Source organism: Oncorhynchus clarkii, chromosome 13 (assembly GCF_045791955.1).
Source record: "Oncorhynchus clarkii lewisi isolate Uvic-CL-2024 chromosome 13, UVic_Ocla_1.0, whole genome shotgun sequence".
Taxonomy (NCBI): domain Eukaryota; kingdom Metazoa; phylum Chordata; class Actinopteri; order Salmoniformes; family Salmonidae; genus Oncorhynchus; species Oncorhynchus clarkii.
This window is the reverse complement of record NC_092159.1, coordinates 20,225,747-20,244,576: the sequence shown is the minus strand read 5'-3', so window position 1 is coordinate 20,244,576 and position 18,830 is coordinate 20,225,747. Positions and strand designations below refer to the sequence as shown.

Here is an 18,830-nt window from a genome sequence, read left to right as displayed (position 1 = left end):
AGCTGTTGATAGAAGTGTGTATGTTACGCCCAGGACTCCGGCTTCAGAGATCTAAAGCAGACATTGAATGATTTTAAGACGATAGAGAAAGAGAGGCATAAGAGAAAAAGAAAGAGTCACATCAGTGGCGACTTAACAGAGTTTATTTCAACTGAATTCTGGATTTAGTTCTACCAGCTTGGTGTTCAGTAGTTATTGTTTCCTTCTTAAAATCACAACCATCTAAACAACAACAAACAAGTAAAACATCAAAATAAAATTAAAAGGAAAAAAGACAGAATAAAATCCACAATGTCTCGTGTCATTAAATATATCCATATATAATAACCATATATTAGTACACATCGTAAAACAAACATCGCAAAAAAAGGTTTCGCAATGGCCAACACAGCTAAACAACATTTACAATTTAAAAAGTATGAACAAAAGCAATGTTTTGACAGGTCTGTGGTAGTCATATTTCATCAAAGAGGAGGTCATTGTCAATCCATTGCCTGGAAAACTGATCTAAAATGTATTTACATCATGGGGATACAGAGACATAAATGGGGGGGGGAAACGATTGAGGTTTGATTATATATTATGTGCCAAACAGAAATACATTTACATTTAATGTCACGAGTATGGATATAACGATAAAAGGAAGTAACATGTAAATGTATGTATAAATACGTGTAATATGTCATCTGTAATATTTCAATACACCAGCACAAAGCATGTGTATGTATGACTGATCTGTACACAGAGAAAAACGGTACGGAACACAGATGCTGGCAATCAGACCCTCAATGTACATCTAATTGGTTTGAAATAAGAGAAATATGTGGTTTTAATTCATTTGGGGTGATTGAATTACATGATTTTTCCTCTTAGTCCTCGTTTCGCCCTGAACTTAATTCATTTGACAGCCTTGTAAGAGACATTGAATAATGTCTGCAGCTGTTGAATAGCTGCCGCTACGGCATCCATATTAGGAATTCCATGTTAGGAAGACCACTGACAGTTTTGTCTGAAATCGGACAACTTGCTAATATGGATGCCGTACCACACTCAAGACAGAATTTTCAAGAACTCTAGAGTGACAGTCAGCATGTAACATGCATATCTTATGCACAAGGGTGAGGTCTATGGACAGTTAGGTGGGGGGGATGAAGCAAGAGTTTAGAGAGCTGACTAATAATGCTTGTGTAATAATGTTTGGAACAGTTCACTGTCAGTCAAAGAGGTAAACTGCACTCTTCCATTTCTGTTGCCTCAATACAACAAATAAAAGACATGCTGTTCTTAGGGGTGCACTCTGTCCATTCTCTTTGCTAAAAATATACAATCAATACATTGGAAGTTAATAATAGTTATATTATTGAGAGTTTTCACATAAAAATACTACCTATTCAGATGTTTAATTGTTGGCTGCCAAGGCCTTTGTTTAGTACCTTGGGGAAGAGGCTTGTTTCAATTACACATTGTGATTAAAAATAATAATAATTGCATCCAAAATAGTGTGAATTTAACACGACACAGAAAGATTCTGTGCCAATTGGTGAATAGCCTACAGTATTAGGAAAATATTGTTCCTAGGGAGAGGTCATATAAATATGTAACACTTTCAATTCAATATGTACCAATATCTCACTGCTTGGTTAACGTTCTCTGAAAACAATCAGATTTGTGTTGTAGCTAGTCTATTTGAAACCTTAGGTATGATAAGGTTTTTTATTCACATCATTGCAAATGCTTCCTTTTGTATAAAGCATGTGTACTGTATAATAATAGTAATGTCAATTCATATTTCAGAAATGTACACCTTCAATATAAAAAAAACAAAAAAACATCTATATTCTAAATCTAGGCAACATGGGGAAGAACCACACTGCTTTCTGTCTCTTAGAAGGACTGGCTTCTAAATCACTTGATCATTAAATATATACTGAACACAAATATAAACGCAACATGTAAAGTGTTTTATGAGCTGAAATAAAAGATCCCAGAAATGTTCTATACGCACAAAAAGCTTATTTCTCTCCAATTTTATGCACACATTTGTTTACCTCCCTGTTAGTGAGCATTTCTTCTTTGCCAAGATTATCCATCCACCGGACAGGTGTGGCATATCAAGAAGCTGATTAAACACCATGATCATTACACAGATGCACCTCGTGCTGGCAACAATAAAAGGCCACTCTAAAATGTGCAGTTTTGTCACACAACACAATGCCACAGATGTCTCAAGTTTTTAGGGAGCATGCAATTGGCATGCTGACTGCAGGAATGTCCACCAGAGCTGTTGACAGAGAATGTAATATTAATTTCTCTACCATATCTCTCTGCCACATCCAGCTTTTTCACATGCGGGATCATCTGAGATCAGCCACCCGTACAGCTGATGAAACTGAGGAGGATTTCTGTCTGTAATAAAGCACTTTTGTGAGGGAAAAGTCATTCTGATTGGCTCGGCCTGGCTCCCCAGTGGGTGAGCCACTGCCCAGTCATGTGAAATCCATAGATTAGGGTCTAAATCATTTATTTCAATTGACTCATTTCCTTATATTGAATTGTAACTCAGTAAAATCGTTCATTTTTGCATGTTGCACTTATGTTTGTTCAGTATAATTGAACCAAACGTTAATAAAATATTAAAGCAAGTGATCCTAAATTGTCTTTGAAATCCCAGACATTTTGTCTTCTTGGGAATCCAGCAAAATTATTATTAAAAACACTAACCATGAAATTAGGCAGCAGCACCAGTCAAAAAGAGAGTAAGGATAAAGTGTCCATATTAGGACATCAACTCATCTGACGCTGTCCTAATATGGACGCCATGTATTTGACATAAGAACCATCCTTTCTGGAGACAGGTTGACATGCAGTTTGAAACTGTACAAGAGTGTGTTCATCACCACAATTCACAATGAACGTGCATTCATTTTTGAATACTGAAACCGGACAAAGAAAAATGTGTAGATTTAAAATAATATCCTTAATAAAGCGTAGTTAACAATGCTGGAGTCAAATATATTGTACACCTTTAAGAATGGACATGAATTTTCTTTCTTGCCATTTCACGGTCTTCATCTAGGGGCCAACATTCAATCAAATGTACAATATGTCACACCCGTGATATAATAAAAAACGTAGCTAGTTACTGTGCGTTTTAGGTTACATACGACCGGGTGAAGCGAAAGGCAACTTATTTGATAATACATGAAACGTGCATTTCCAAGGCGCAGAAGAACCAATGTTATTTTATGGCACTTTTTACTGCACTGCCAATAGGATAAACCATTTCAACAACAAAAAAGTTGAAGTGAGGACGTTTGACGATGCAGGCTGGTTTGTCAGTGATATTATTAGCTAACCCTAAAAACGACAGAAAACAGAGCTTGTGATAATGCAGTGGCTTGATTGGTGGTGTCTTCGCACCAGCACATAATACTCATAAAATAGGGCTATGAAATATCAATATGAAAAAAAAATGAAAACACAAATAACTTTATATATACTGGTAATAGGTGCAAACTTGGCAAATCCACAGAGACAAATCTCAAAGGAAAAAACAACGAAGCAATGACACCTGCAGCGTGAGCTCCTTCACAAAAGTCCACTAGAAAAGATCTCCTCAATAATATTCTCTTCATGCTTCTACTCGAAAAAGTAGCGACAACGCACAGGCCCTTTCTGTCCTTCCTCAGTCTCCCTCGCTCTCCTCGTCCTTTTTCAACATCCACTCGTCCGTTCTCCTGTCCCGCGTTCCATTCCCTCGCTCCAGGCGTCGGCCGTCCTTTCCGCCTATGCCTTCTTGCACTTGCCTTTCTTCTCACGTTGCTGGAACTTCCTCAGCCGACGGGCCCATGTGTCTCTCCACTGGATGACCAGGGAGCCCTTATCGGCCACCACTCCAGACTGCCCTGGAGAATCCTCATTGTTACCCAGGAGCAGGTACTTCTTCCCGGTCTTGATCTTTGGACACTTGCACGCCACATCCTTGGCCCTGACCCACAGGAACTGGTCGCCGCGGCGGATGCGGCTCTCGCCCTGCTTGTAGACAGAGATGATGTTGACGGTGAACTTCCACCACTCGCCCGCCTTGTCCGCCTTCAGAATGTGCACCTGGACAGCTGGGGAGGGGGGAGAGAGACTATTTTTGTTATGTCTTTGTGTCTGACTCAATTCTAGCATTAGAATTTCCTGCTCAAAGGGATACATGTGACAGTGCTGTTATTCTTATCTCTATCACCGGGGTTCGTGTCTGTATCACAGACTTCAATTAAAACCCCATCCATGTCCTCTTGGCACAGGAGAGCAACCCGGTCCGTATCGTCTGCTCCATTCCTGCTATCCTGACCTGCTGTGACCCTGCTCTTCTCTAGACCCACACGCCATGATCCCAGCAACAGTTACTATGGCACCCGGGGACAAAATAATTCAGTTTGACCGAGTCGGACATTTCCCATGGAATCCCTTTTCCTTCTTGCAAAAGCTTTGCCTAGACATCTCTCTCTCTCTGGCCATTCAGTATGACAGGAGAGAGGGAAAAGTGCTAGTGTCTCCCACTACAGGTGTAGGATCTTAATTGAATCACCCTGTTGCAAGTGAAGTTTCCTGCAGCGTAGGACATTTAAGAAGTGTAGCGTCTTTTGAGTTTTAAAAAGGTTTCTAACGTTTCTAATTTCCACTTTGTAATTTCAGACTTTCAGACAAAAATATCCAGTCATTATAATCCACATACTAATTTACATTTCCCGTTGCTGCAGGATTATTTTCCTGCTGTAGGAGACTAGCTCATATTAAGATCCTACATCTGTAAGTCTAGTATGCTACACCGTGTCTAGTACCATCCAGCAGCCAAAAAGGGTATCAGACAGACCGTGAAGCAGGCGGTACTGACGCCGGGTAGCCTGCTGTCTGTAGCTGAATCCTCTAGCTCTTAGTCCTCTGTGTCCACTGGTCCATGTGCGTCTCCAGTCAGTGCTACTAGCTCCACAGACTGTGATCTCCACTGTCCAAGGGACACTGAAAACACCATAACTGACAAAGCCAGTTGGGTTCTGTTCTATTCTCTTTTTTATTTTTTTAAAATAAAAAATAAAGTGAGGTTGGCTTCTCCATCGGCAACTACCTACTCAGCCGGCCCCAGTGGACAGGAGACTGGACCTCTAACTTAACCAGACGCCCATCAGAGGCTTGTATCCTCCAAGGGAAGTGCTGTCAAGACAAACGTCGTCCGGGAGCAGATCCAGCTCCACGTCCATTATAGATGTCAGGGGATTTGATTTGGGACGTGATTAAGAGGCAGGGATGGGCTGTGAGGAGATGGGTTTTTGGGGGAGCGGCTCTGTGATGGTATGATTTATTACTGAGAGGATCAAGGAGAGAGAGCACCGACAGCTCTCAAAAGCAGCATAGATCACCTTAAAATGGAACAGCAGTCGTTAAACCAGGGGTCATTAGCTTAACCTCCTATACACACAGGCTGACTATCCCTGAGCGTGAATGTCATGGCTCTCTAAATGGCTCTAAATGAGACATATCCTGCACTGCCCTGCAGATTTTACGCCATGCATGGTAGATCACAGGGTTATCAAATAGGGCCCTGGTGTCCTTTTCTGCTAGCATTAGCATTCCTGGTGTCTTTAATAGTCATATTAGCATGGGCATTGGTTGAACTGGCTGTTGACCTGGTGGCGAACCCTATTGGTGCCCTCTGTCACCCTGTCCTTCCCTGGTGTCACCACTGGAAGGCGCTCTCTGTTTGTGTTTGCACAACAACACAGGGTGAAACCCTGAGAGACCAAACTGTAAATAACTCAACCTATTGTGAAGCCCTGTTCCACTGTCATTTCAGCCCTTTTGTATGGAAACATTGCTGTATCCAAGCACCCTGTGGCTCTCTATGGGGGTTGGAGTGTGTCTGCATGTTATCCAGCATAGGCCCGAGGCACAGCGAGACACTGCACTCCTAATGCTCTCCGCCACACCGGGACCCTCCAGTAAACCTTCCTGAAGTGTAAAGCGCGAGGCAAGTCTTATCCCTGTACAGGACCAGTACAAAGCCCCCCTGAGGTATGGTGAGGCAGGGAGAAAGTGGATTAAACCCAGGCCTTGGCAGGGAGGCTGGACCCAGGGCGGGTTAGGGAGGGCTGCTTAGGGCTTGGGTAATGTTGGAGACGGCCAGAGGGGGAAGCAGAGGAAATGGCCTGTGATTGGTCATTGAGGAGAACAGTAAGAGTGAAACAGTGTGGGTTCCCTTACTGTAGCCTGCTCTGAAGCAGAGGAGCGTGTACCATTACACACACACACACAAAACATGTAGTCACAGCCTTCCCTGAGGCATGCTGGGGTGGTGTTGGGATCACTCATCAATACCAGCAGGTCCCGTCTACACACTCCTCCTCCGGTGGCTGCCAGACCTGCCTGCCTATGAGAGACTAGGATGGGGGTAGAGGACACTCCCTGTGTTGTTGAGCAGCGCTCTCAACACTGCTGAGTCTGAGCTACAGCATGATGTCTTGATGACATGCACCTGGGGTGCACCTGGGTAGGGTCCCACCTCACTCCCCATCTCCTCTCCCCTATGGGTCTTCAGTGGGCACTGACAAGCTCTGACTTATAGACAGACTTATTTTCAGTGTATAAGGGTAAGAGTTTGTACAGCTGAAGACCACAACACATCACTGGGCTTCCCCAGGACAGAGTGCGTGCCCCTCTATTGACTCTTGCGTGGGCCTGAGAGGTGAAACATGGCCCCGTTACACTCCATTGGAGGTGCATGTTCCAAATCCTCCACCGAGGGCTCCTAATGCCTGACTCACTGGAGACCCTAACTGCTACACCTCCTTCACACATGAGCTCCGCTGCCGGGGATCAATGATCCACAGAGCTTTTGTTTTTTACCACTCATTAAACCTGTTCGCCTACAAATGGCCACAAACTAGTTATTGTGGTGCAGAACTTTTCTTTATGGCAAGCTTCTTTTTTTTTTTTTTTTTTTCACCCCCAAACACCACACGGCAGAGTATTTTCACATCTATAATCGGACATCTTTTTTTTTTAGCAATTGCCTCTTAAAGAGCTGCAAAGAGAAATAATTTATGCCACTTTTTGTGGCACAGGGAATTCCTCCTGACACCATGCCTGGATCCAACCCCTCAACAAAAAAAACTCAGGAACAATGCCTGGGCTGTCATTCATTCAATCTGCCAAGGTATTTTCAGGCAGGATGCCCCTTCTTGGTTGACTGATTTAACAGACTGGCTTCAATCAGGTCAGGGTCAAACCTCCACAACCTTCACCAGGGTCTTAACCACCTAAAGCACCTTTTCAACCTTTTCAATGGCCAGGGCAGCCGGATGGGATGGCCACAGGAATGCCTGTCTGAAAAGGCCCATCCCTTAAGTTCCCCTTAATGAGGACCTTTAGACGCGCACCCCAACTGTCCGTCACACCGACTTTGCTTTATACATTATCCGCCTTGCCCTTAAATACCTGCTGGGCTGTCCATCATCCCGGGAAGCCCCTCCTCTTCGCACCCTCTCGATCCTCACACCCTAAGCTCTTCTCTCTGATGGCTTGTCCCCCTCCTTTGTTTGATCCTTTGACTTTCTTTCTTGAAAAGCCGGAGTAAGCCGTCACTAGAATGCCCAGGAGCTGTAGGGTTGTCCTGGGGGGGATGCCTGGGCTTGGTGCTGGGTGTTGTAAATAAAGATGTAGCTAGCTACTAGTCCACCGGGGCTCAGGAGGCAGCGTGAGCTTCTACTGTAGGATTGTAGACTGTACTGCACAGAGGATGGAACTCAACTCACCGTAATCTTTCTTGCAGTATTTCTTCATGTTGATCTTCAGTTTTCCTTTCGACGCCTTGCAATAGGAGTCGCAGTCTGCATGTAGGAGAGAGAGAGAGAGAGAGAGAATAAGATGCACACTAGGTTAAAACAACTAAAGGGAGCAACACAAACTGTGAAAAAAAGGCAAAAGTGAGACCACATCACATCTCCTTCAAGATTCCCTGCACTTACTCCCGATACACATCTGCCAGGTTCAATTGTGTCTTCCTCTAATAGGGCTTATGGTGCATTGAGAGGAGTGGTGGCAAATAGAAATGAGACCAGACAAAAAGGGTCCTGCGGATGCAGGCGACCGCCCCAGCCCTATAGCTCTGATGGGAGGACCTCTGGACTGCTGTTTATTGTGCCACCAACCAGGCCACCGCGTCAGAAAACCACTCAAATTAACCCCCACAATCCCCACGCCAACCGCCACCCAACACCCCCCTGTCAAAGTGCCAGTTTGGGACTGATTAATGCCTGTAGAAGCACCCCCAAGCCCCCCAACACCCTCAGCCATGGGAAGTAGGGGTGCTGGAGATGCTGCATTGCCTCCTGATAAATTGAAATAATTTTGCCTAAAATTATAGTACTCTTGGCTGAAAAATTCATGCCCATATACTACACCAGAGAGCATAATTTAGCAGCAGAATCTCAATAGCTTCTTTAAAAAAAAATAGCTGTGGATTAAATTATCACTTACAGTCAGGAAAGCACTCTCGCCAAATATAGAACAGCTTGTTGCGTTGTGGCCATGGACATATAATCAATAGAAGGGTTTTAGAACCTCTAACACTGACAGTTTGACTATTAAACTCATGGGTACACTAGCAATGGGAGCTGCCATCTATGGATTTTATATCTATGGTTGGTTGCGGCTGTCAGTTTGCCTTTTTCCAAATACAATCGGGATAAAAACATACAGTTAGGAAAGCAAATGCCTACTTCTGAAAAGAGAAGACTAATCTGTCTGTAGAATCTTTTTAAAAAACTAGATTTTTTGAGCCATTTTGACTTGAGTGATTCTGAGCAAGCAGCACCGTTTTTCAAAAGTAGCTCATCTTGAGATAGGCTATTGGGCCATCACCGGTGAGTAGCCTAGGCTTCATTTTCATCATTGGGTAGTGCCACTGAAAAGTCTATTTAGTAACCTACTGTAGCCAAAATGTAAGGGATAAACACCGACAATCTGTACATTACCTTGGAAATAAAATGTTGGTTGCCAGTCGTTCGTTCGATTAGTTCGATATTTATGGACGAGACCCAGTCGTTCGTTCTATATGTTCCGTTGCCATGCTCGCTGACAACCTCCATCTTCCTTTCTAGCTAGCACAGTCACGACCTCTGCAGCCAGAATAACAGCAAAGTAGCCGCATTTGCATTTTTTAAAGCTGTTTTCTATTGACATTCATTTGGATACATCCATAACGATTTTGCCTGGCATAGCGAGAAAAGTTTGCCTTCTCGTCAGGACACTCGACACTGTTCATTACGAGGAGTTAGCATATCAAACACTAGAATAGAAAAACAGGCTAAATACACTGAACAAAAACAAACAACGTGCAACAATTGCAAATATTTTACTGGGTTACAGTTCATATAAGGAAATCAGTCAATTTAAATAAATAAATTAGGCCCTAATCTATGGATTTCACATGACTGGGAATACAGAAGGGACCAGAAAACCAGTCAGTCAGTACCTGGCGTGACCACCATTTGACTCATGCAGCGCAACACATATCCTTCGCATAGAGTTGATCAGGCTGTTGATTGTGGCCTGAGGAATGGTGTCCCACTCCTCTTCAATGGCTGCGTAAAGTTGGATGTTGGCAGGAACTGGAAAACGCTGTCGTACATGTTGATAGAGTGCACCCAAACATGCTCAATGGGTGACATGTCTGGTGAGTATGCAGGCCATGGAAGAACTGGGACATTTTTACCTTCCAGGAATTGTGTACAGATCCTTGCGACATGGGGCCGTGCATTATAATGCTGAAACATGAGGTGATGGCGGCGGATGAATGGAACAACAATGGGCCTCAGGATCTCGTCACGGTATCTGTATCAAATTGCCATCGATAAAATGCAATTCTGTTCCTTAGCTTATGCCTGCCCATACCGTGACCCCACCGCCACCATGGGGCACTCTGTTCACAATGTTAACATCAGCAAACCGCTCTCCCACACGACGCCATCTTCCCGATACAGTTGAAACTGTAATTCATCCGTGAAGAGCACACTTCTCCAGCGTACCAGTGGCCATCGAAGTTGAGAATTTTTCCACTGAATTCGTTTTGATGCCGAACTGCAGTCAGGTCAAGACCCTGGTGAAGATGACGAGCACACCGATGAGCTTCCCTGAGACGGTTTCTGACAGTTTGTGCAGAAATTCTTTGGTGTTGCAAACCCCCCAGTTTCATCAGCTGTCCAGGTGGCTGGTCTCAGACGACCCCTCAGGTGAAGAAGCCGGATGTGAAGGTCCTGTGCTGGCGTGGTTACACGTGGTCTGCGGTTGTGATGCCAGTTGGACATAATGCCAAATCCTCTAAAACGACGTTGGAGGCAGGTTATGGTAGAGAAATAAACATTTGATTCTCTGGTGGACATTCCTGCAGTCAGCATGCCAATTGCACACTCTCTCAAAACATGACATCTGTGGTATAACAAAACTGCTAATTTTAGAGTGGCCTTTTATTGTTCCCAGCACAAGGTGCACCTGTGTAATGATCATGATGTTTAAATCAGCTTTTTGATATGCCACACCTGTCAGGTGGATGGATTAACTTGGCAAAGGAGAAATGCTCACTAACAGGGATTGTAAGGACAGACGTTGGGAGAGGAGAAGCAAGTACAGGGAGTTAATATTTAATGAAGACACAGACAGGAAACAAAACACGAACAGCATCTTGATAAGGGACACATAACAACATTAATGCTGACTCGGGAAAGAAACTGAGGAAGTGACCGATATAGAAGGGAGGTAATTAATAATGTGATGGAGTCCAGGTGAGTCCGATGAAGCGCTGATATGCGTAACGATGGTGACAGGTGCGCATAATGATAAGCAGCCTGGTAACCGCTAGAGCCAGAGAGGGGGAGTGGAAGCAGGCGTGACAGGGATGTAAACAAATTTGTGCACACATTTTTTTTGAAAGAAGTAAGCTTTTGTGCGTATGGAACATTTCTGGGATTTTTTATTTCAGCTTATGAAACAAGGGACCAACACTTTATATGTTGCATTTATATTTTTGATCAGTGTAGTTTGTTGCTAGCGAACCTGGCAATGACAACCGAATTCAAAAATACCCGTTGCTGAAAACAGCTGGTCAAACCAGAAACATCAGGTAAGGATTTGACAGCATAGCGCCACGTGCATCATGACTGCAACAGTAGGGACCGGGAAAATGTATGCTCATCACTCACCACGTTAGGTCATCAGATGCTCCCAAAAAGATCTCTGCAAAAACAAATCAATGCTACTGTCGCTAGAACCTTTCCCTTGTTGAACCTGCATTTACAATGTATACAATTTCGGTTTGTGTGGTTTTTGGTTTAGCTTTTTGTAACTTTGTAGCAAGTACAGTCTTCATGTGTAGACGAATATTGCGATTGCAAGGTGACCAACTGTCCCGTTATCTGGTTTTAATGTCCATTCTAGAATGCCCTTCTAACCAATCAGAAATGAGTACTCAACAATGTTGTGGTATAATATACAGTGGGGAGAACAAGTATTTGATACACTGCCGATTTTGCAGGTTTTCCTACTTACAAAGCATGTAGAGGTCTGTCATTTGTATCATAGGTGCACTTCAACTGTGAGAGACGGAATCTAAAACAAAAATCCAGAAAATCACATTGTATGATTTTTAAGTAATTAATTAGCAGTAGTGGGCCAAAATCCCTGCTGCAGTGTGTGCAAACCTGGTCAAGAACTACAGGAAACGTATGACCTCTGTAATTCCAAACAAAGGTTTCTGTGCCAAATATTAAGTTCTGCTTTTCTGATGTATCAAATACTTATGTCATGCAATAAAATGCAAATTAATTACTTAATCATACGATGTGATTTTCTGGATTTTTGTTTTAGATTCCGTCTCTCACAGTTGAAGTGTACCTATGATAAAAATTACAGAACTCTACATGCTTTGTAAGTAGGAAACACTGCCGATTTTGCAGGTTATCAAATACTTGTTCTCCCCACTGTATATATATTCCCACTAATAATGTACAATCTGTGTGTGTATATATATTCCTCCTAATATTGTAGAAATGTCTCTTCATTGGCCTGGGCTATTGTTCGCATTCAAGACCAGATCATTTTTATTGCTCTCAGTTTGTCAGTGTTAGAGTAGCTGGTCATTTTGGTGTGGTATTAAAAAAGATTCTGCTAATGTTTTTGATCATATAAATGACATTAGGCAACAACCAAAAGTCCAAACCTATACAAAAAAAATCCCATGTGGAAATCCTCAAAATGCCTCTACTCAACATATGCCACTATGCAAATACAATGAGAGAGAGATATATATATATATATATATATATATATATATATATATATATATATATATATATATATATATATATATATATATATATATATATATATATATATATATATATAATAAGATAAAGGAGTTGGCATAGCCACGGGAAGATGTTTTGATTTCAGGGTGCAAAATTTTCTCTTGTCAGCTCAACCACTATGTCCCTCCAAACCCCACTTTCCAGACCTATACACCCCCTAGGCCCCCACTGACTTACCCCAGCTCCCATTCCTTTTCAACTCGCCCCCCAAATCCACCCTTCGAGACCCCCCCCCCCCCCCCCCCCCCCCCCCCCCCCCCGGGCCGTGTCAAGCTTTGGCATTTATTGCAATAGGGGAACCTAGGGGTGGTGGTCCCGGTGATGGGGGGAGGTAGGGGGTCATAGCCACGACAAAGAGAGGTTAGGAAGAAAATTAGCGGCCCATGAAGCGTTAGCCAAAGCCCTTTCAGGTGTCCACTCCTCCACAGTGAACAAATAAATACCTGACACAGCTAGGGCCCGGCCATGGGCCTCATTTATAACCATTGCGTAAATTTCAGACTAAATATCTGCATGTGCAATTTCTGAAAATAATACGTATGTCTAAAAAAATGTATATTTATAGACTTGGCGCACGTCATACATATTTCCCATTATAAATCAGCCCATTGTAAAACTGTGCATTATAACTCTGCCTGGAAGCGCCCTGCATTCACCTTTCATGGTTACAATAAACTCATTTATTTACTGTATAATCTGGAACTATTAGAATTAGGCCACGGCAGTTTCAACAATAAATGTTATCAAATGTTTATGGAGGTGTTGCCAGAATGTTTTCATCTTTTGCAGTAATTTATTCTGTATTTTTTCAAATGATTGTGACAGTTTCTGAAAGAAAAAACAATGGAACATTTATTTGGACCTGTCAGCAGAAGTTAAAATTCAACAATGTTTTTGCATTGACTTTTTCCCCAAATATTCCGGACTGTCGTGAATTCTGTAACATTGTCTTTTTATTACAGTAGGCTACTGTACATGCATACTTCAATGTAAAAGATCAACTGTCTGTTCACCTGTGAAATTTGACTGTATGTTATAATCTGCGCTGCCTATAGGATCACATCGGCTACAGCAAAACTAGAAATACAGTGCCTTCAGAAAGTAGACACGTTCACTTTGTTGTTATAGTAAAAATGGATTAAATGGACAAAAATCCTAAGCAATCTACACACAATAACCCCCTAATGACAAAGCGAAAACATGTTTTTAGAAATGTTTGCAAATTTATAAAAAATAAAAAACAGATACCTTATGTAAATAAGTATTCAGGCCCTTTGCTATGAGACTCGAAATGTAGCTCAGGCGCATCCTGTTTCCATTGATCATCCTTGATATGTTTCTATAACTTGATTGTAGTCCACCTGTGGGAAATTCAATTGATTGGACATGATTTGGAAAGGCATACATCTGTCTATATAAAAAGGTCCCACAGATGACAGTGCATGTCAGAACAAAAACCAAGCTATGAGGGTCGAAGGAATTGTCCGCACAGATCTGGGAAAGGGTACCACAATATTTCTGCAGCATTGAAGGTCCCCAAGAACACAGTGTTCTCCATCATTCTTAAATGGAAAATGTTTGGAACCACCAAGACTCTTCCTAGAGCTGGCCGCCCGGCCAAACTGAGCAATCGGAGGTGAAGGGCCTTGGTCAGGACGGTGACCAAGAACCTAATGGTCACTCTGACAAAGCTCTAGAGTTCCTCTAGGCGAACCTTCCAGAAGGACAACCATCTCTGCAGTACTCCAACGATCAGGCCTTTATGGTAGTGACCAGATGGAAGCCACTCTTCAGTAAAAGGCACATGACAGCCCGCTAGGAGTTTGCCAAAAGTCACCTAAAGACTCTCAGACCTTGAGAAACAAGATTCTCTGGTCTGATAAAACCAAGATTGAATTTGGCCTGAATGCCAATCGTCACTTCTGGAGGAAACCTGGCACAATCCCTACGGTGAAGCATGGTGGTGGCAGCATCATGCTGTGGGGATGTTTTTCAGCAGCAGGGACTGGGAGACTAGTCAGGATTGAAGCAAAGTACAGTTAGATCCTTGATGAGAACCTGTTCCAGAGCGCTCAGGACCTCAGACTGGGGTGAAGGTTCACCTTCCAACAGGACAACGACCCTAAGCACACAGCCAAGACAATGCAGGAGTGGCTTCGGGACAGTCTCTGGATGTCCTTGAGTGGTCCAGCCAGAACCCGGACTTGAACCCGATCGAACATCTCTGGAGAAGCCTGAAAATAGCTGTGCAGCAACGCTCCCCATCCAACCTGACAGAGCTTGAGAAGATCTGCAGAGAAGAATGTGAGAAACTCCCCAAATACAGGTGTGCCAAGCTTATAGCGTCATACCCAAGAAGACTCGATGCTGTAATCGCTGCCAAAGTACTGAGTAAAGGTCTGAATACTTATGTAAATGTGATATTTCAGTTTTTAAAGTTTTATAAATTAGCAAAAAAATGTTTTTGCTTTGTCATTATGGGGTATTGTGTGTAGATTGACGGGGGGGGGGGGGGGGGGGGACAATTGAATACATTTTCAAATAAGTCTGTAACGTAACAACATGTTTAAAAAGTCGAGGCCTATCTATTTAGGCTAGGTACTGTGCAGTATGTATAGAGCCATGTCATCATGGAATGCTCTGCCACCAGAGGTTAGTCAGGCAAAAAGCAAGTTTAGCTTTTAAAAAAACAGATGATCTATTTAGGCTACTAGGCCCAATTAAATGAGAGATGCATCGTTGTTTGTTGTATGGCTACTTCGGGAAAATGAACCGATCATGGCTAGAAAATAGGAGGAATTTATTCTGCAGCGGTTATGAAAATAAAATAAACAGGAAATCGATTCCTAAAGTGCCTAAAGAAAGTTTTCACACCCCTTGAATTTGTTCACATTTTGTGTTACAGCCTGAATTTAAAATTGATATTCTATGGCCTACACGCCTACATGTCAAAGTGGAATTGTGTTTTTAGAAATGTTTACAAATGAATAAAAAAATGAAAAGCTGAAATGTCAATAAGTATTCAAGCCCTTTATTACGGCAAGCCTACATAAGTTCAGGAGTGAAAATGTGATTAACAAGTCACATAATAAGTTGCATGGACTCACTCTGTGTCCAATAATAATGTTTAACAGGATTTTTGAATGACTACTTCATCTTTGTACCCCACACATACAATTATCTATAAGGTCCCTCAGTCGAATAGTACATTTCATACGCAGATTCAACCACAAAGACCAGGGAGGTTTTCCAATGCCTTGCAAAGAAGGGCTCGCATTGGTAGATGAGTAAACAAATAAAATGAACAGACATTGAATATCCCTTTGAGCGTGGTGAAGTTCTTAATTACACTTTGGATGGTGTATCAATACACCCAGACACTACAAAGATACAAGCATCCTTCCTAACTCATTTACCGAAGAGGAAGGAAAATCGCTCAAGGATTTCACCATGACTTCAAAACAGCTACAAAGTTCAATGGCTGTGATAGGAGAAAACGGAGGATGTAGTCACTCCACAATACTAATCTAAATGACAGAGTGAAAAGAAGGAAGCCTGTAGAGAATTCAAATATTACAAAACATGAATCCTGTATGCAACAAGTCACAAAAGTAATGCAGCAAAAAATGTGGCAATGAAATTCACTTTTTGTCCTGAATACAAATCGTTATGTTTGGGACATTTCCAACACATTACTGAGTACCACTCTTCATATTTTCAAGCTTGGTGGTTGCTGCATCATGTTATGGGTATGCTTGTTATCGGCAAGGACTAGAGGTTTTTTTTAGGATTAAAAGAAACGGAATAAAGCTAAGCACAGGCAAAATCCTAATGGAATACCTGGTTCAGTCTGCTATTCAACAGACACTGGGAGACAAATTCACCTTTCAGAATGACAATAAAATAAAACAATTGCTTACCAAGACGACATTAAATTTGTGTGGCCTAGTTACAGTTTTGACTTAAATCGTCTTGAAAATCTATGGCAAGACTTTAAAATGGCTGTCTAGCAATGATCTACAACCAACTTTGACATTTTTTAAAAGAATAATAGGCAAATATTGTACAATCCAGGTGTGGAAAGCTCTTACCCAGAAAGACTCAGCTGTAATCACTGTCAAAGGTGATTCTAACATGTATTGACACAGGGGTGTGAATACTTAAGTAATTTAGTTATTTCTGTATTTCATTTTCAATACATTTGCAAGAAATTCTAAAACATGTTTTCACTTTGTAATCATGGTGTATTGTGTGTAGATGGTTGATTTAAAAAAAAACATGTATTTAATCCATTTTGAACTTTTAACACAACAAATATGGAATAAGTCAAGGGGTATGACCACTTTCTGGTACTGTATGTCAAATTATTTTAGATTCCAAAAATAAAATACATTGATTTTCACTCTTATCGCTAATGGCTAATGGCAGCATATTGTTGTTATGTTTTCCAGTTTTTTTGTGGGGGTTTTGGGGAAATGTCATGTCATGTCATATCCCCAATTTTGCACACAATACTTGCATGTTTTGCAATACAATATGGGCGAAAAATGGGCGCATGCATGTTTTAGGGGTATATTTTATATGTACACAACATTTATAAATGAGGCCTCTGAACTGTACTGTGCTGGCTCAGATATTTAGTTTATTCCACCACAGTTTCAGCAACTATGGTAGATGCATCAGGCCAGCCTAGTACTGCTTGCTTTAACTCGGTTCGGTTAGGTAATGTGAAAAGGTAACATGTTTGTGATGAATTACTGGGACTTTAAGTGTGTATCCACACAGCCCACTTCTCTGAGTTAACCTTCACAGAACAGGTGCCATGGCTTTCCTGATTGCCCCACGCTGTGCTATCACACAGCCAGTCACCTTCAGTAAAGAGTGTATGACGCGAGGCCAAACATAGAAATTACAATTATTTGTTCCCCTTTATTCACCCCACATTTTTCTTCTTTCCCTCTCTAACTGACACACATTGGATCCAGAGTACTCTATCGGCACAGTTCCCTCAAAACTCTCTGAAAAAGCTTTAATAGTGTTATCTTTTCACAAAGTGAGAGATGAAGGGAAAGAGAGAGAGAGAGGGAGTGAGAGGGAAGGATGAGTAGAGGAGGGGGTGATGGGCTGGTAGGAGGAAGGATAAGACCTTTCAGCCAGCCTGAATATGAACAAACTTCATTGTTGCGACCAGGTCCTTGCTCCATGCCTGCCTTATACTTCCCTTTATATTCTGGGTGAATGAGGTTGCCTGGGTAACGCTGAATCGAGGAAAAATGCACCCAAAGTAGAGGAGGGCGGGAGAGTGGCTATTGGTTTGGGAGGGACACTAGAAGAGGACGAAGTTGGTTGGCGGAGTGAGGGGATTCAAGTAAACCTAAAATCGTCTCAGCTGATGGGGTTGGAGAAGGTAGTTGTGAGGGGGGGGGGGAATGGCACAGTAGATGAAATTGAGTCTATACTAGGCAGAGCGGCGCCTGATTTCCATGTAAATGATGACCCGGACCTGTGGAAAAGGCTGCTTTTGTTTTCCCATAAACCCCCTTGATGGCATCATGATACTTTCCTTTGATAGCGCTCGTTGGCCATTAGTGTACTCCTGAGACCAGCACCCCCAGATCCCCATACAGGACCAGGCAGTCCCCCACCGCGAGGACAAATGTACCCTTTGTGTGGGACACTCTAGTCAGGGGAAGTGGAAAGAGTCCAGTGGCGCTGAGCTCTGTGCACCTCCCCTCCGCGCCTCCTCTCTCCATCCCCTCTCTACGCTCTCTTACTGGGAGGTGTCGTTCCCGTTGTTTCTCGGTTGTTTGAGCGAGGAAGGAGAAGCGCTGAGAGACGCTCTTTTGTCGCCTGGACGTGTCAGGGCTTCTTTAGCAGTGGGAGAGATTGATTGACACCCTCCACACAGACGTTTACAGTCTTTTAAATCCTAGGCACATTTTTCAGACTTTTATCTACGTGGATAAAAGTAGCGCAAAGACCTAGACAGGACCCAGTGACAGGGACCTGCTTAGCTGGAACAAAGAGGTGTAAATAGGGGCATGGGGGAGGCCTTTCTCCTCCCTACGTCTTTCTTCTCCGTGAACAAGACTGATTGAGAAACAAATTGTGGCAAATAAAGCATGTAATTAGATTATAGCCACAGTGCCGGGGCTGTTGGGCTGCTGGAACCATAGCAGTAGGGATGGACCCTGTCCAAAAAGAGGGCGTTTTCTTCATTGTTTTCTTTCTTTCTTTGTTTCTTCATTTCTTTCTTCTCTCTGGCCGTGTCCAGTGTTGTAGTACTTGAGACCAGTCTCGAGACCAAATATTGAGTGTCTCGGTCTTGTCTCTGTGTAAGGAAGAACAAACTGTTCCTCTGAAATATGAACACAGAACATTTTGAACTCTTATCGTTGGTGATATGACACACTTACAATCATG

At 42.6% G+C, this 18,830-nt stretch overlaps 1 protein-coding gene across 2 annotated transcripts in view; it reads right to left on the bottom strand.

The window, feature by feature from the left end:
• Positions 1 to 125: 125 nt before the first annotated feature.
• LOC139424550 (netrin-1-like) overlaps positions 126 to 18,830 on the bottom strand; it is a 92,355-nt gene continuing 73,650 nt past the window's right edge. For both annotated transcript variants that reach the window (XM_071176505.1, XM_071176506.1), the window contains 2 exons: positions 7,800 to 7,874; positions 126 to 4,115 (listed from right to left, as the gene is read on the bottom strand). In XM_071176505.1, the coding sequence (XP_071032606.1) occupies positions 3,787 to 4,115; positions 7,800 to 7,874 (404 nt within the window). In that variant the 3' untranslated portion in view covers positions 126 to 3,786. The remainder of the gene's footprint in view (positions 4,116 to 7,799; positions 7,875 to 18,830) is intronic.